General features: G+C 44.6%; 1 protein-coding gene across 6 annotated transcripts in view; it reads right to left on the reverse strand.

Annotated features, from left to right (window-relative positions):
- The window catches only part of MYOF (myoferlin), a 154,090-nt gene that overhangs the window by 88,296 nt on the left and 46,651 nt on the right, over window positions 1–19,143 (reverse strand). For all 6 annotated transcript variants that reach the window (XR_008424886.1, XM_019445110.2, XM_019445108.2 and 3 more), the window contains exons 6-12: window positions 6,974–7,140; window positions 6,219–6,347; window positions 3,947–4,009; window positions 3,811–3,861; window positions 2,351–2,381; window positions 1,763–1,878; window positions 984–1,110 (exon numbers count right to left, since the gene is read on the reverse strand). Coding sequence is in view for 5 of the 6 variants with exons in the window: in XM_019445110.2 (XP_019300655.2) it covers window positions 984–1,110; window positions 1,763–1,878; window positions 2,351–2,381; window positions 3,811–3,861; window positions 3,947–4,009; window positions 6,219–6,347; window positions 6,974–7,140 (684 nt within the window). In the remaining variant the exon portion in view is untranslated. The remainder of the gene's footprint in view (window positions 1–983; window positions 1,111–1,762; window positions 1,879–2,350; window positions 2,382–3,810; window positions 3,862–3,946; window positions 4,010–6,218; window positions 6,348–6,973; window positions 7,141–19,143) is intronic.

The following is a 19,143-nucleotide window of genomic DNA, read 5'->3' on the forward strand; positions in this document are numbered from 1 at the left end:
CTCATCCTGGTTTCAACTTGGAAATATGTTTTAGGTCAAAATAGTATAAGCCTAGTCTGACTTTTTCTGAGAAATCCAAGGAACTTTGGCATGATCACACATAACATAATCATAAATAACACATTTAAGCAACTATAAACACCATGTCTCTGTTTTAACAAACTAAGAAATGAATGGATATCAATTAAATAGTCCGTGTAGGCAGTATAATGTGAGGTTTAATTTATTTACTTCATTTAAGATATCTCTGAGCAGAAATGAGCATTATAGGATAAGCATTATAGGATGTTAAAAAAGAGAAGGGGCAGGTTCCCAGGGAAAGTAGCAAATCCTGAAGAGATCCATGGCTTGTACACAGAGTGCTATCTCCTGGGGACTTGGGAAGGGTTCCCATGTCCCAGGGCCCAGCGGGAAGCAGACAGGCTGGACAAGGCAGAAGGTTGCTGGGTCCTTGGCAATGACAAAGGAGTGGCTGGGCCAGTGTCTATGAGTAAAATCACCATAAGTGATTCTCTTAAATGCATCCAATCTCTTGTTACATGTACCTTGCCACGCAATATTGCCAGATTTCTAGTTACTGGCACTTAACCATGTTTTGCTCAGCTATTTTTAATAATCCAATAACAAACACATTACTTGTTTCAAAAATGTCATATTCTCCCCTGTGATGAAAGGAGTCGGAAGTGCTGACTGCTGGCCACTCTTTTGTATCCTCTAGAATAAGAAGAAGATGGAGAACACAGATGGAACAGAATGGGCCAAACGCTCAGTTAGGAGCAAGGACCAATGACCAACTGGCTTCCCCATCAGCCTGCTCAGGAAGCTTTCAGTGGGGCCAGAATGAATGGAAAGAAGTCCACGAAGGCCTTCACAAAGAAAAACCAAGGATAGATAGCAACCAATCACTATTCAGAGCATGATGTTAGCACATGTGATTGTGCAGAAAACTGGTCATCCTGGGGAAGGACTGAATCCATACGTACTCTGGGGGATGTCCTCTGCTCGGTAGATTTTCAGCAAGAAGGTCACCCACCGGAGGGCGATGCCAGCAGGGAGTAGCAAATTACTCTCCACGTCATCACTGTCATTATCACGATCTCGTTTCTCAGCCTATTGGGGAAACATGATTATAACTGATACCCATAGAAAAGCAGCACTTGGAAAGAGCCAAACTGATGCTTGTAAAATGAAACCAATTGGAACTGTTTCCATTAGGATTTCCTGTGCTTCAGGCTTAAGAGTTCAGCCACCAATTCCATGTCAAAATTAGTCTGCATAATCAAAGCTCGTATGTCTCTTCCACAAGAAAATAACGTGACCTTTTATAATTTTATGAGCACTAAATAGGAGAAAAAAAGAGAGACAGTTCCTGAAGTTTTGTCAATTTCTCTTGGGTACTACCTGTCTCCCAGTTTGCTGTCTAGTTTCCTAGAATGACAACTGTCCCTTTAGGTAGCAACGCCTGGTTTTGCAAGTGAGCCATACTTTATAGGTCAAATGATGCAAGGGACTCTTGAAAACACACATATCTTTACTAAATGAAAAATCCACTCCTGGGCACCAGGAAGGAGTCCAAGTGAGCTGGAATAATAGTTCTACCATGGAGAAAAGAACAACTTCCAAAAAATAGGAGGAACTGGAAGGTTGGGGTTATTGATTGGAAGTTGTGTTGCATTTCACAACTACTGACTCCCACTTGCTTAGCTCTTGGCCCTCCCTTTTTAGTGAAAACATGTAAAAGGTATAGAATGTAAGGGCTCACAGGAGGCTCATCTCCGGTTCCCAGGATGAACATGCTGACTTTCATGTAACCTTTAGCTCCTGAGCTGGCATCTTCGGGGTCATTGAGAAGAAGCCATTTTCTCATGATAGCATGACCTAAAATAAAGAAGGATTAAAAGGACAGGGAAACACTACAGATAAGTTAACAGGTCTGTGATTTCATCTGCTATAAGACAAACAATAATTTTCTCTGAAATATCATAATGACACCAAATTTGCCAGATGAGTCTCTAGATTGATGTCCTCTGCTTTGCACTGACTAGCCCCCAACCCTGATCCTGCCCTGGTGTGACTCAAGACTCTGTCTAAGCTCTATTAACTGTTTTTATAATTTGATTTTGATAAGATCAAAATACTGTCACAAAACAGAGAAATTACCTACTTGTGAATGTTAGGATAATTACTATCAGATTAAAAAAGATGTCCATATTAAGCTGCTATTACTCATTCCTAAGTATACTTCCCCCTCCTCAATCAAGAAAACATTTTTATTATTCCCTTTTTGATCCCTCAGATTTTCTTGATTCCCAGAATGTTCAGGTTCACGGGGAAAAAAAATATTACTTACCAGGTTCATCATAAATGAATCCAACATCAATCTGGGAAAAAATAATTTAAAATAGTTCAAATAGATTTTAAAATCAGTTTAGTCATTTCAAAGAAACCATAATTGTTATATTAAAAATGTTTTTAATGTTTTTTTTTTTTTATTTTTGAGAGAGAGACAGAGTGTAAGCAGGGGAGGGGCAGAGAAAGAGGGAGACACAGGATCTGAAGCAGGCTCCAGGCTCTGAGCTGTCAGCACAGAGCCCAATGCAGGGCTCGAACTCACGACGAACCATGAGATCATGACCTGAGCCAAAGTCCCACACTTAACCGACTGAGCCACCCAGGTGCCCCATTATTATATATTAAATATAAGACTCTTGACAAGACTTTGGTTTCTTTGAGAACATTTCCTTCTTACCCTCTCCATACCTCCAGTGCCCTGCCTGACCCTCAATCAATCATTTTGAATGAATGAACTAACTAGTCTGAGAACTGGAAGGGACCGTGGAAGTAGGATAACCAGTATGTCCTGGTTTGCTTGGGACTTTTCCCCAAGCACAGAAAGTCTCACATTCTGTGAAATCCCTCAGTCCTGGGCAAACCTGGACTTTGGTTACCCTATGAGAAGTCACCTGTCCACTATTCCTCTTCCTATCCAATATTCCTATCCAATATTCCTCTTCCTCTCCTCTGGCTAATGCTAATGCTAATGCTAATGCTAATGCTAATGCTAATATTAATATAACCATCAGTTGGGCACTTCAATGTGCCAAACAGTGTACTAGTCTTCACATTGACTCCTTTTAACAGAGAAAACTAAGGATCGGTTGGCATGTGGCTAGTTGGTGGCAGACAGGTATGAACACATTCAGGCCTGATACAAATCATTCTCTAGGACTTCTAATGACTGGGAGCCCTGAGAGGCTTTGAGAGGTAGTCCATTCCACGCAGAATTACTGAGAAGCACCCACCAAATATTTCTCTTTAATTCCAAGATGTGTTACTTGGAAAAGCACCCCGATTCTCTTTCCTGGTTTGCTTGCCTTTCATATTCAAGATTTACAATAATTGGCTTTGTAGATGGAGCTCTGGGGCTGCCGGTAAGTGGAGCTGGGTGATGGGCTTCTTGCCATCAACAAGCACCCTTTCCCTCTGCAGCCCTGCACTGGCTTCCATCCACAGCTGGAGTGCTGGCAAGGGCCCTCATGTGGCAGCTTTCAGGTATTTGCTTTAAGGTATCGCAAGTATTGTACTTGGAAGTTGACTAGACCCAGGCCAGAGGACACTCAGCTGGTTTCTGGCCCCTGGGGCATTTGTGTCCTGCTGGCATACCAGCCCTCAGCAAAGACCGTGACATGAATCCCTCACAGGTAACTTTTAAGATCACCCAGGTGGACAGCCGGATATGTGGCCAGGAACCTGATGCCTCATTACGAGAGTGCCCATCTAAGTTGAATGAAACAGACTGTTGGCACTCACCTTAAATTCCCCCATCAGACAGTCTGCCCGCAAAGAATGGGAATTATAAACCTGAAAGAAAGAAGAGCCATGAGAAGCTTATCGGCTTTATCCGGCAGTTAGAGAGCACCACCTTCCTACTCCGGAGCCCCCTTACCCGAATGCTGATGATCTCATCCATCAGTTCAGAAGGAGTTATGTGGACATTGTAGAAAAATAACTGTCAAAACAAAAGAGAAAAATGTTTGAACGTTTACAGGGGTGGACTCAGGTTTAGTGTGATCTAATGCTATAATTTGAGGGCCCTCCTAAGAAATTATAAAAACATAACCCCAAATAGGTGTGACCATGAGAACACATTGCATGGGCCTTCAGAAAGACCCATAAGCTTAAGCTTCTTGAGCTTCATGGCAAACTCACCTTTGCATGTCAGAAAAAGGAAAAAGGGTTAAGTAACAATGGTAGTGTTTATGTAATGAAACAGAATCGTTCCTTTGGGGCCAGAAACATACTAGCTCACATAAAGATCTAAGGTTATTGCATGTTGCAATCCCACTAAAATGGGTGCTTAGGGCTTGCATGACCTGGAAAGTTGAGTTGAATTCCCTACAATTGTCCTGAATTTCTACAATGTCTACAATTGTCCTGAAAAAAGTTCTTTTTTAGCTTTTTTAAAAGACAACTAGGATCCACTCAAGGATTATACATTACATTTGGTTGTTGTGTCTTTTTAGTTTCCTTTTATATAGAACTGTACTCCTGCCTATTTTTGTGGTTTATTTTTTCTATCAAGATCAGTTGTCTTATAAACTGACAACTTAGAACTGTCTTATAAAATATCCCACACTCTGGATTTGCATGAGTATTTCCTCGCTGTTAGATTCAAATTGGTCATTTGACAAGAAATAACACAGGTGATGTTGATACTTCCATTATATTACATCAGGACACACACTTCAGTTCGTCCCATTATCAGTGATACCAAGTTTAATCACTTGGTTAAGAAGATGTAGGTAAACTAGGGATTTTTTTTAGTAAAATTCTTTTATTGATTCCTGAATTGGTCTGCTTGGAGCCTCAGGTATTTGATCTTTTCCCTTTTGCCCAGAGTTCTCATCTCAAAAAAATTCATTATAATGGGAAATTCTAAGGTGGAGATTCTTGCTAGGCTCCTGAGAATGTGGCTGAGTAAATATTTATCCTGCCTGTGAATGCATTACACCTTAGGTGTCCAGTCACCCGTCGCCTGCCCTCCCTGCAGTCTGGTCTTCTTCACAGTGAACCTCTTTCCCAAAGTCCACTTTCCTGAAGTGCTCAGTGCACACCCATGTCTCATGTCTGCTTTGACACTACTTAGCTGCATGCTGGTGTCTACAGTACATCCAAAGAAGAGAAGTGACAAGCAAGAACATAGGTCTTCTGTGAATGAAGGTAGGGCCAGCTTGAACATAGGGGAAGAAACTAGAACACAGGACAGAAACAACTGGTTCCTTTTACACATAGGGGTATGGAAAAGAACAAAAGTGGAGCTGAGGCTAGGTCTGGAAGCTGTAGGGAGGGATCTCAGGGGAACAGGGATAGGAAACCCTGGAAAGAAGGCCTGGGCTCACAGAACGGGCAATGGGACGCACACCTGAGGAATCTCCGAAATGAATCTCCTCAGAGCAAGGCTGGGCTTGGAAAAGTCCCCAAGCTTATCATTTCTCTTCACAGCCCTGATCGTGGGGTTTGTGCTACCTGAGATGACTATCAAGGTATTCAGTGTTTTTGAGGAGTGTTCCAGAAGAGGTCAACAGAAAGACTATGTTCTCGATATTCAGGGACAAGAAAAACCTTTTGGCTCCTAACTGCTTTCCTTTAACATGTATTATTTTTCTAGCCACGTAGGTTTTGACATCTTTAAAAAGCCAGCCATGGTTGTCCCTGTGAAAACTGTAACATCTGCCTTAGAGCTGGGACTGAAAGTCGGTATTTTTTTCTTTCATGGGCGTCCAACATCAACTGGTCTTAACTGTGAAAATGTGCTGGGCATGCTGTTTTAAAAGTAACAAAGCAATCACAGAAACGACTCAGTCACATGGACTCATCCCTCAGACACACCCTGCTGATTAGAAAGAGCAAAGGCAGATGTAGGTGACTTCACGGGCTCCATCCTAAGGGGTACAAGGATCCGTCAGGAGAGGCGCCATGGGGAAGTGGTCGTAAAAACGCCAGCAAGACCCCGGCAGCTCTGAGAACCAATGATGAAGCAGGACATGTGGTTTCAAGACCCAGTGGTCCTTAGAATGTTTAACGCGGGAATTTTCGTTGTCTTTACCAGATCTTTGTCCACGAGTTCCCCTCCCATACGGAACAGGAGAGAGAACGTTGGGAGGTGCATATAAGTAGAACAGACTCATTGAGCAGAAACATGCATTATGCCCATTTACCTCATCAAAAAATGGGTTGTTCCCTCTCTTGATTCTCGTTCGGTGTGTCTGGCCACAGACGTGGACCTTGACCACGGGCCTTATATTGTTGCCACTTAACTGCCGGCCCTCAATCACCCGGACACGGATCTGGAAGCACAGAAGGGGTGTCGTTACTGATCCTTCCCCAGTAAGGAGTCCTCGGATCCCCGTCAGCTCTCCTGCCTGTAAGGACCGCTGAAAGTAGGCCAGGGCAGCTTTGCCACACACCGGCGTGCATGGACTGGGGTGGCCCCCATGCTCATTCCCAAGGTGGAACTGGGTTCCAGAAACTGAGAGCAGTAGTGGGACTGGAATAGTCCAGTAGTGGGACTGGCCCTGGGAAAGGGCAGGACAGGGCAGAGGCCGCTGCTCCAACCCCAGCCTCCTCCCTGGTCTGCCTGAGCCTGGGATGCATTAACTCACTCCACGGCTGTCTGCCAATCAGGTGCCTAGAGCTACGAAAATGCAATACTGTGATTCTCTTCTCTCCTACCACCAAAGGGAAGGAGCGGTATAGTTTTATTTCTCTGACGAGCCTCATCTGGCTTGACTACGTCTACTTCTGCATGCAGAACAGAGACGGACAGCTCTTCTTTTCAGGTTTACGCCCTGATGTCCCTTTTTGCTAGCTGAGCTGCTGCCCATAGCAATGGGTCTCTCCCGGAACACCGCGACTAACAGAAGCTGGACAATACGGCAGTAAAACAAACGTGGGGTGCGCTGGCTGTTCCTACCTGGAAGTCCTGGGGCTTGTTGGACAGCATCCGACGGCTCTTCTTTCCTTTCGTGAGCCTCCGGGCAAGCTGAGCCTCCGACACCAGCCCACCTGCCCCCTTGGGCCCAGGGGTCCTGACTGTATTGTCCAATCTGTCTTCATCACCTCCATCTTCCTCCTCTTCTCCTAAAACACCAAAAAGGAATGCCGTCAGAGATGGCCCTCACGCTGTAAATGTCTGAACTCAGGTTTCCTGGACTCCGAGAGTTTTCAGTGTTCCTGAGGCAGGTGGTGAAGGAGTTGCTCCTTTGGTGACACTTATTTGGGATGTGCTGACTTGGATACAGTTTCTTAGGAAAATGTGTTCATGGGGCATCAGGGCGCTCATTCGGGCTGTATTCAGAGTGGCCAAGAGAACACCAGAGACCAAGGGGAGAGTGATAGAAGTCTCAGTCAGACCTAGCCAGAAATCACCCTGTTCTGATCTGGGAACCCCCACTGAGGTCAAGGGACCTTTCTGCAGTTAGGACCCAGAGGTGGGAAAATGCCGGGGGAAACAGGAACTTTGCACAGGAGACATCAACTCCAGTTTTCTTGCCAAGCAGACCAAGGTGGTCTCATGCTCTCCCTTTGCCCACCTAGTCTGTCACTTCCACACACATCTGTCTCCTCATTATCCCCCTAGCTTCCCTTCATACTCGGGGCAGGGCGGGGGAGGTGCTTCCTGATTGACATAGTGAGAGCCTACTTCCTTCTGATTCTTTGGAAAACACCCCAAGTGTCCCTCACTCTCTTGAGTACCTCCAGAGGATCCTTCCCAACGGGGCCTCCCCTCTGCCTTCACACAGGCACAGATCTTTCTCTCCTTAAAAAAAAAAAAAAAAAAACAAAACAAAAAACTAATTTCTGCCTACTATGTCTCCCCTTTCTTTTATTCACAGACTCTTTTAGATTCGTTGACAAATTTCAGTTTTTCTTATCTTAACAGATAAAAAGTGTGAACTCCTGCTAACCTGTGCAGTATAATTTAAGAGATCCTAGAAGACTAACTTGTCCAGAAAGTACCGGCATTTGCACTCCCTACCTTTGGATTCTGAAACTCCTCCTTTACAATGCGAAATCATGCAAGAGACTGAATTTCCATGCGAACACGTCTGTCAGTCACTCACATGATAGTATGAATTAGTTCAATCAAACTGCCATGTAGCACAGCTCTTAAAACTTGGGCTCTGGAGTCATATGGCTTAAGTTCAAATCCCAATTTTCAGCTATGTGAGTCTGAGTAAGTTTTATAATTTCTGTTTTAGTTTTCTCATTTGTAATAAGGGAGAAATAATAGTATTTACCACAGGGTTATTGTAAAGAAAATTAATGTATATGCAAACCTTCAACATGGTGTCTGGCAAAAAGCCAGCCTATAAATTCATCTTTTTTTTTTTTTAACTTTTGTTGATGAATCAGTTTTTGTAGGAGCACAGGATTCTAGAACACTTCCTGGAGAGCAGTCATGAGGTGGGGTGAGGGCTGGAACAGTCAGTAGGCAGCACGGGGGAGGGGGGCTCAGCGTGAGGAAGGGGCAGTTACAAGGAAGTAAAAGCCCCCCACCCACACCACATACTGCTTCAGAGCTCAGCCCAGAATGAACCCTCCTCCTCACCACTCCTCATTCACGCTTCGCCTATCCACCCACTTCTGTCTATGAATGTCGACCATGACCTCTTCTCACTAAGCTCAGGACCCTTTTCTGAGTCCTCACATTCCACTTAACATGGCCTTGGGCACTGGGACCCACACACACTTCTTTGCATCATGCCACTCTCTTCCTGGCACCATGACTGAACCTTCTCAGGTTCTGCATGGTCCCCTTTTCATGTCCTACTCCCCAAGTGTGACTTCCCCCTCTGTTCCTCAGCCCTCTGAGGTCTGCCCTGACACCCTCTGGATCTACACTTTGGAGTCATAGCCCCTCAGAGCATTAGGCTAGAGGGGCCTCAGAGGTCCCGGGTTGGGCGTGCCTCTCCCCACAGTGTGCAGACGAGACAACTAAAGTCTGGAAAGGTGAACGAGCTGTGAGGTCATTGGGAGCTGAGCTGAAATGAGCACCCGGGTGTTCACCCTACCTCAATGGCTTAAGACTGGGTCTAAAACCAGGCTGTGGGTGAAGGAGCTGTGGTCCACCTGGTTCCTCAGCACCTCTGTCAGGACACCAGGATACCCCAGAGAGGCTGAAGGCAGGGAAGGGCTACCTTTGCCCTCTGCAAGGTAACCTGGGTCTCGTTTTCCCCATCCCTGAAGAGGCTTCAGAAGCAAGGCTTGCCTGCCACCCATCTCTGGGAGCCCGGGTCTCAAAATGTCCCTCTCATTCTTCACCAAGTGAGCTCCTCAACTCCCTCAAGCCCCACCAAGTGAGCTCCTCAACTCCCTCAAGCCCCAGGTGAATACCCTGTCTCTGGACAGCACCACACATCGTCCTAGCCAGAGGCTTGGTGAATGCAGAATGAATGAGGGGACATGGGCCCCTGCCTTCCCGAGTTCCTGAGCAATTTGCACAAGTGGCAGCACAGCTCTCAGGAAAAGCGCCCGGACGCTAGAAGGTGCTCCTCCGACCTTTGCTCCAGCCTCAGGAGAACCCAGAAGGCCAGGCCCCCCTGCTGCAAACCTGTTCTGGACTGGGCAGTGGCTGGGCTGGATCCTCTGACAACTAAGACAAACTCCCTTCCATCGTCCTGGGCCTAAGCAAGGCTTCCTCCCTGCTGCGGACTGTTCCATTCGGGGTTGGTGGTTATGTATGGTGGCAAGCAGGAGAAGGAGGGGTAAGTTGTACCCCTTTGCAGTGCTGGACTCTGTACAAGTCCTCATTAAACTCTTGATGGATGCTTTAGAAAGACAGCAGGCAATGAAGAGCCAGTTTCTTCTAGGAAATACCTTCTGCTATTCAGATGTTAGGCTCAGCGATGCGTCAGAGGAAACCAGCCGAAGTCATGGCTACAGCCAGCATCTCTGTGTAGAACAGAAGGATACTGGAGCAGGAAATCGCCCCATTAGGTGGCAGGAAGTTGCACGGGGTTAAACAATACCACCCTAAGTGTTCCACAAACAGTGAGGGGGGCCCTTTAGGCCCTGCCAGGCACCCCCTTCTGTGCAAGCTGTTTTGTTACCAAATGTGAGTGGTTGTGTGGGCATGCACCATCACTGAGACCCAGGCATGCATCCGATGCACGGCCAAGTGGACCTACAAAGGATGACCCTTCATGACCACAGAGGGCAACACTGAGTTGGGAACCGTTGATCAAACAGAAAGCTGCTGCGTGTATTTATTTGCTTGTTTTTGCTGGTTAGCACGAAGAACCACAAACTGGGTGGCTGAAAAAAAGAGAAATATATTCTCTCACAGTTCCAAACTCTAGAAGGAGGGTGTTGGCAGGACCATGGTCCCTCAGGGCCACCACCCCATCTAATCCTCTTCCATTCCTTGATGAAGAGTCCTTTCCAGAATAGTTTATGTTTCTTTGGATGGGGGGGAGGGGAGGAGGTGTCACAGTGACCCAGTTTTTCCAGAATTTTGTAATATTTTGTAATGTTAATTTTGTAAATATTAATTTTATAATTAATTTTAATTTTGTAATTTTGTGAAATTTTGTAATATTAATTTTAGACAAAAGTCCTTCCTTGCCTCTTAGTTGGTGGCCCGTGGCAATCCTCGGCATTCCTTGGCTTGTGGCCGCATCCTTCCAACCTCTGCGTGTGTCATCACATGGCCTTCTCCCCTGTGTGTCCATGTATCTTCTCTTTTTGTAAGGGTACCCATCACTGGATTTAGGGCCCACCCCACCCCAGCATGACTTCCTCTTAGCTAATTACACCTGCGAAGATCCATTTCCAAATAAGGTTACCTTCTGAGGGTCCGTGTAGGAACTGGGCAGTGGGGACACTATTCAACTCATTCCAGAGGCCATTTTTTGTATCTTTCCAGTGCGTTCCATCTATTGCTCCAGTCCACAGTCTGCAGCCACACGGGCAGCCCCAATCTATGGACATCACCCCCTCCCGTCCTCCTTCATTGCGTTCACACCCTTTTCTCCTAATCTGAGCTGGAGTCTGTGATCTAACACTGCCATCTCTCTTCTCTGTGCTCCTCAACCCCTTCCCTTCTCTCACTTATTGTGCTCACCTGGTTCATTCAACCTCCCCTTGCTCCACGCCTTCACCCAGGGAGCTGCATATGGCTGAACACTCACCTTCCTGACTATTCCCACTTAAATGTCATGATCACACCCCCATAGTGGACTCGCAGGACTCCCTGGCCATCTATCATACTTCCAAGGCATCTATTCACAGTTTTCCTGGACCCTGGTCTGAGAAGGCCACTAATTAGCCAACAAGGTCAAATCACTTTACCTTTCTGAACTCCCACCTTTTTTGCACCTTGAAAGCTTCTAACACCCTCTCGTATCCTTCTCACTGCCAGCTCATGACCTTGCTTATTTCATGGACAAAAGAGGCAATCAGAAGAGAGTATCCTCATCATCCCATGCCAAGGCAACCTTCCTACCCGCACCTGCTGTCTGCCTCCTCTCTTGCTACAATCATTGAACTGTCTGTGCTCCCAACCTGAGGTCAATCTTTCCACATGTGCACACACCTCCTCTCCTCCACCTACCCATGGATTTTGCTTCTGCAATTTCTGCCTCTGTATGTACTCCTCAGTCTTCTCCCTCTCAGCTGCATCATTCCCATCAAGATATAAATGTGCTGAAATACTGCCCACAATAAAAACAAACCAAAATCTGTCCTTGATTCCATAGCGCCCTCTATAGTTACTATTTTTCTGCTCTCCTTATCTGTCACTTTGGCAGTGAAAACCTCTACACAATTTCTTTATATGAACACCAACCATCCTGCCTCTCCAACAATTGCCATGCCACTCAGTCAAATCCTGCCAAGCTTTTGAGTGCAGCCAACACTGGCCTGTCTCCTTTCTGAATGTCAGTAACCCTCTATGTGACTCACCCTTGGTTATAAGTGAGCTTCAATGAACACTTAGGAATGGCTCTCCATTGCAATTCCAGCAGCTCAACAAAACACGTCTTCATAATTCCTGAGATGTAATATTGGCCTCTCTCCAGAAGCTCAGTTGCAATATTCCTGCCAACTGCCCCTGTGTGTCATCACTTGTGATAGTGACACTTCCCTGGAGGGCATCTGTTTGTCCACCCAGTGCTGAAGAGTTGGCAGCCCCCAGGGGACCTTAGGATACAGTCAAGTTTGCCTCCGGCATGCCCAACTGTGCCCTTCCCTAGCAGGGATCAGCTTCTCTCCCTCCACCAAGCTCCCATGCTATCCTACTCTAGCACTTACCCTTTCTGAGCGTAAGAGAATGAGCTATCAGTCACTCAGATGGCACCAGATATGCAAGCCAGCCTTTCCCTGCCATCGCTCTCATCCTGTTAGAGCTTCCCAATGAAGGCAATTCCTAGGAATGGCTGAAGAAGAGAGACACTTGCCCAGTCACCACTGGTTTTCTCCTGGCCTGAAATACAGACCCTGTGCCCTGGCCAGCAGGCCTCCAAACACTGTTCCATGCCTCTCATCTTTCCACCTAGGCTCTAACTGGGCCACCATTCCATCTAATCTTCTCCCATTCCTTGATGAGAGTCCTTTCTGGAATATTTTATGCCTTTTCTTTTTCTTTCTTTCTTTCTTTTTTTTTTTTTTTTTTGGTCACAGCAACTCTGCTTCTCTAGAGTCCTAGAATGCCAATCTCTGCCTGTGATATTAATTTTGCTTCTAATGACAAAATTTTGTTAAGTGGCACTTAACAAGTGCTTTGTTAAGGCAGAACTTAATTACCTTGGGCCAAAGGTCACTGCTAAGTCAGCACAAAGGGCTGGTATAATATCATCAGTGTAAGTTAAAAACATACAAAGTAGAATGGGAGAAAGAACGTCTTTAAACATGAAAACATTTTGGAGATAACATGCTGATTTAGCTGCGATGTTGAATAGTAACTTTTCTGGGTTTCTAACCCGAGAGGTTATATAAATACACATCTGCACTCAACCATAAGCACTTCATTACCCTCCACCCCGATTCTTGGGTAAATAGCACTATATGTGCACCACGAATTTTCTGGAATGGTTCTAATGCGTAGCCCAGAGCACAGGTGTCATGGAAGAACCTCTAACCATACAGTAATGCAAAGAGAGGCTTGCAGGGTAATCTTGGCAGCAACTGCTTGAATTAACTGACCTGTGATCCAGTCTAGGAAACGTTGCCCAAAAAGCTCCGGCTGCATCTGGGCAAGATACTGTTAACGAGGTAAAATGCTCAACTCTGGGACTTCTTACAGTGAGTTCCCAACTCTGCTCTCATCAGGATCTCCTGGAAGTTTCTACCAACTGCACAGATTGCAGGGGGTCCCCTCCAGACCAGCTAAATCACACTCTCTGGGAGTCGGTGATAGAAGTCTGCACATTTAAAGATCTCCCTTGATGATTTTCCCTGTGTCTAAAGTTTAAGAACCCCTTGTTTATTATGATCACTTTGGCTTTCTGAAATAACTTGGAAGAAAAATAGGCCTAATACAATCAGTTTGCTGGACAAAGTCAAATAGAGGCCAATCCTGGAAAGAGTGCCTCCAACAATCCTCTAGCAAACTGGTAATTTTCCAGTTCAGTTCTGACGAAGTCAGTCCCTTCTTTACCATGCTCCATGGATCCCCATGATGTGTCCCAGAACAAATGTCTCGGCTTGGCATTCCCAGCCCCTGGGAACACACTGCCTTTTGACTACATCTCTGAATGAATTTGTCCCTTTTGTCTATTCATTAGTATTCCCCCAAAATGCCCTTCTTGAAAGGAAACATTTAAACAATATCCATTGCCCATCCATCATTCACTTACTCAACCAACCAAGCATTTAGTGAGCAATCATGACTTAGTGGTAGGCGCTAAGAATACACAGTTGAAATCGATAGCTGAAAAAGTACTTTCTCTAAAAAAATTATGTTCCATGTAATAATTTGCTTAATCCTCTGTTGGGGAATTTATTCAGCTCTGACCTATACTTATTCATGTTTATATCTTACCTTTTTACTGAAATGCAAGCTCCTGGGTGGCAAACCATGACTTTATCACCTCTGTACGCCTCAGGTGTCAGTAAATGTTTTCTAAACTGGATTGAATTTATTTAATGTTTATTTATTTATTTTTGAGAGAGAGAGTATATGTCGGGAAGGGGCAGAGAAAGACAGACACACACACAGAATGTGAAGCTGGATCCAGGCTCCAAGCTGTGAGCACAGAGCCTGAGACAGGGCTTGAACACACGAACCGTGAGATCATGACCTGAGCCGAAGTCACAGTGCTTAGCTGACTGAGCCACCCAGGTGCCCCCAAACTGGACTGAATTTAATCTTAAGCACAGTCACTTTAGTATTTGTGGAAAAAAATAAATTCGAAGTGGCAATGCCTAATGATAAATGAGTTTTTGCCCTTCTGTTGTTGAACACAGCACAAATTTAACAGATGGCTCTTCAAAAATAGATGTGAGATTTTAAAAATAGTTCATTCCGGCAACAAGAATGTAGGCTCCATTCAAACTAACTGACATCTGATGAATCAAGTTGGGAAGGTAACAGATTTTTGGGAAGTCAAGCCTGAAGTCTGGGTCATCCCACCCCTCTGTCACAGGAACAGTCTTAGAGGTAGGTCAATGAAACAAATAACTTTGATACTACACACGTTCAGTCAAACCATCAATGCCCTGGGTCTGTAATCTTTGTCATCCTGATATAAGAGTTCCAGAAATGCATTCCTTAAAAACAAAACCCTTAGCTATACCACCAAAGACACGATCCAAAAAAGAAATAACTGATAAGCTGGACTTCATTAAAATTAAAAACTTCTGCTCTGCAAAAGACAATGTGAAGATAATAAGAAGACAAGCCACAGACTGGCAGAAAGTATTTGTAAAAGACACAATCGATAAAGGACAATTATCCTTTATATATACAAAATAAACAAGAATTCTTAAAGCTCAACAAGAAAAAAACAACTTGATTAAAAAATGGGCCAAAGACCTAAACAGACAGCTCACCAGAGATACAGATACACAGATAGCAGATAAGAATATGAAAAGAGGCTCCAAATCCGATGTCATCAGGAAATACAAGTTGAGACAATGAGATGCCACTACACACCTATTTAAATGGTCAAAATCCGGGACATTGCCAATACCAAATGCTGGCGAGGATGTGGAATGACAGAACTCTCATACGTTGCTGGTAGGAATGCAAAATGATGCAGTCACTTAAAAAAAATTTTTTTTTAACGTTTATTTATTTTTGAGACAGAGAGAGACAGAGCATGAATGGGGGAGGGTCAGAGAGAGGGAGACACAGAATCTGAAACAGGCTCCAGGCTCTGAGCTGTCAGCACAGAGCCCGACGCGGGGCTCGAACTCACAGACCGCGAGATCATGACCTGAGCTGCAGTCGGCCACTTAACCGACTGAGCCACCCAGGCGCCCCAATACAGTCACTTTATAAGACTGGGGGCTTCCTGCAAAGCTAAGCATACTCGTACCGTGTGATCCAGCAATCATGCTCCTTGGTCTTTACCCAAAGGAGTTGAAACTGTATGTCTACACAAACCCACACACGGATGTTTAGAGCAATTTTATTCATATTGCCAAACTTGGAAGCAACCAAGATGTTCTTCAGAAGGTGAACGGATAAATAAACCATGGTGTACCCAGACAATGAAGTGAGCTATCAGCCCATGAAAAGACATGGGGAATCATAAATGCATATTGCTAAGTGAAAGAAGCCAATCTGAAAAGTCTACATACTACGCGATTCCAGCTCAAGGACAATCTAGAAAAGGCAAAACTATGGAGACAATGAAAAGATCAGGGGTTACCAAAGGTTGGGCAGGTGGATGAATATGCAAAGCACAGAGGATTTTAGGGCACTGAAAATACTCTGTATGATATTATAATGATGAATGTATGTCATTATACACTTGTCCAAACCCATCAAATATACACCACGAAGAATGAACTCTAAGGGATACTATGGACTTTGGGTGACTATGATGTCACATATGTTCACTGTGAGCCACATAGGTTCTTCCTTTGTAAAACAAAATGTCATCATTCTGATGAGTGACATTGATGACGGGGAAGGCCATGTATGTGTGGGGCAGGGTGTGTATCTGAAATCTCTGTTATCTTCCTCTCAATATTGTGGTAAACCTAAAACTGCTCTAAAAGAAAACAAGTCCTTAACACACACACACACACACACACACACACACACACACACCTCCTATATCCAATTCCTGGGATCTGTGGTCAAATTAGTTTCTTCAATTTCCAGCGGTGAATCTTCCTGAAAATCTTCACTTTTGTATTCTATCATTAGTGTTTCAAATTTCTTCTATGCAAGACTCACTATGTGGTTGGTAATCTTTACAAATGATATTGGTAATCATGAACAGTGTTTATTTCAGGAGGGTGGGAGTGTGGAAGATGTGCATTCTGTGTTTTATATTTTTGCAATGTTTACGTTTTTACAAATGGGTATTGCTTTCGTACTCAAAAAGAAGATCAACAAGTTCAAATCTTTTTTAAAATTTGTAAAGATCTATATAAATTAGAGGAAGCCGACCCATTACTTTTACATGGAATGGTAAAGTTTTTTAAAAGAGTTAATTAAAAGGAAGGGAAAAAAAATTCTGGGCCAGATGTTCTGTTTTGGTTATTAAAGTATGTGGCAGCAGAAGGTGTGGCTCTCTCACCATTATTTCTCTGCCTCATATTTCTTTGTCTTATCTTCCCCCCAAGACTGCAAGTTGTTGGGTTTTTTCTCCCTAGTGTCTTCCCTAGCACAGAGTTGTAGTGAATACTCAAAGATATCTTTGCTTAGTTGAATTGAATTGTCTTATTAAGACAAAAAAAGGTTTTCCCTTGAAACATCCAAATAATCCAAGATATTGAAAGATTTTCTTAAATGTTGAAGAAAAGATTCTTTCAGCGGGATTATGAAGCCATCATTCAGAATGTCACCCTTAAAACTGTTTTTTGTTTTTTGGGCTTTTTTAAGAAAGAAAGAAGGAGGGGCGCCTGGGTGGCGCAGTCGGTTAAGCGTCCGACTTCAGCCAGGTCACGATCTCGCGGTCCGTGAGTTCGAGCCCCGCGTCAGGCTCTGGGCTGATGGCTCGGAGCCTGGAGCCTGCTTCCGATTCTGTGTCTCCCTCTCTCTCTGCCCCTCCCCCGTTCATGCTCTGTCTCTCTCTGTCCCAAAAATAAATTAAAAACGTTGAAAAAAAAAAAATTTTAAAAGAAAGAAAGAAGGAGAGTGGGGTAGGGACAGAGGGTGAGAGAGAGAGAGAGAGAGAGAGAGAGAGAGAGAGAGAATCCCAAGCAGACTCCATGCTCATCACAGAGCCCAGTGCAGGGCTGGATCCCATGACCCTGGGATCATGATCTGAGCGGAAATCAAGAGTTGGACATTCAACTGACTGAGCCACCCAGGCACCCCAGAATGTCCCCCTTGACCCAACTTTGGTGAATAGTCATCTTATACAACAAAGATAGTACTTTCAGGGCAAAGAACCCTGTATGTTTTTTAAATAAAAAAGTTTCGTTTTGTCATCTCACCCTTGAAAATGAAACTGGCCTGCATACACTGCTCATTTCCTGGCCAGCACCTAGTAACACACCCTTTGTTTAAGATCCAAATGAAAGGAACTCAGGTTCTGGTTTATTTCCTATCTCTATCCAGCATGATCAGGGGTTCTATAGAACTTCTGAGGACGACCCTTGCCAACTGCCATGGCAGAGCCTGCTGGGAGCGAGCTTCCAAAGGGAATGGGTGGGCTGTCAGTCCGCAAACACTGCTGGAGCATTAGCGTTGCCAAGACAATCCAGGAGCTGAGGAGAAGGAACCTCAAGCAAAGGGAGCCTAGATGGCAAGGATTTTCTCCCCATTGGGTCTACAAGTTCAAGAGTTGGTGCTTTTCTCATTTTTAAGCAGCCTTGGCTCCAGGGAAATTGCATGGTTTCTGAGCTTGGTCTTACCTGGGTCTGTCTCAGGAGATGGGACCTCCCCCTACACTGTCAATAACTTGAGAAGTTGCTTATTCTCAGTCTTTCTGGTCCACTAGGACACAATCTTTTTCTTTTCCTTTGTTTAAAAGATATTTAAAAATAAACATTTAGTCATCCCAACATGACTTTGAGCCAAACCAGATCATTCTTTTCCAATAGCTCTGATTTTTAGAGGCAACAATCCGAACGTTCATACAGAGGGTGCCACCCAACTGAACTCATGACTACATATCACCAGGAGTTGTTTTTGTAAAAACACTAAATCATAAAACAATAAATCATAAGAAAAATCATAATAATAACAATAGCCACCATTAAGGTAGCATTCTAGGTACTGGGTGAAGTACTTTATATACTTTATCTCATTGAATCCTTGCCACAACTTTCTGATCTGAGTGCCACTGTCATCCCTACCTTACGGTAAAGAAAACTGAGATTCAGAGAGGCTAAGTGACTTACCCAAGGTTACACGGCAAATAAACAATAGACACAGAATCCAACTTAGGCCATTCTGACCCCAAAGCCCTTGTTCTTATTCATAATGTTACAGTTTCAGGATAAAAAGAGTTTTTTCTCTAAACTCCGGAGTCAATGTTTTTCTCTAAACTCCTCCGAAGGCAGGAGCCATGCCCTAAAGCATTTATCACCCAGCACTTCAGCTTCCAGCAATGGCTCCAGAAAGCCAGCAACCACTTTCTTTACTTAGTAACTACTAAGAAATGGAGTGCTGATCACACACTTAGGAGGTGAAGAAACACGAAGAGAGTAGAGGCCACTCATGTAGCTTTACCACCGGGGACATTCCAACCAGCGGTAGAAGGTACAAACGTGAAGCAAAGCCTTGCTTGGGACCTTCCACTAGAGTCTGTGTGTGCTAGACGGGCCCACTGCGAGGCTGGTCAGGCAGGGACTGTCTCACCCCTCTCCTCTCCCTTGAAGGGCATTTCACAAACAACTGTACTGTCCCAGTTTGGGGCAGCTCCACCTGCCTCACGGGGCCCTGTCTAGGTAGGCAGGGTGCTACCGACAGAATAATGACAAAGAAGGCTTTCTTGGAGACTCCCTGTGTGTCTTTAA

The sequence above is a fragment of the Panthera pardus genome, unplaced genomic scaffold, assembly GCF_024362965.1.
Source record: "Panthera pardus isolate Hobbes unplaced genomic scaffold, ASM2436296v1 HiC_scaffold_22, whole genome shotgun sequence".
Classification (NCBI taxonomy): domain Eukaryota; kingdom Metazoa; phylum Chordata; class Mammalia; order Carnivora; family Felidae; genus Panthera; species Panthera pardus.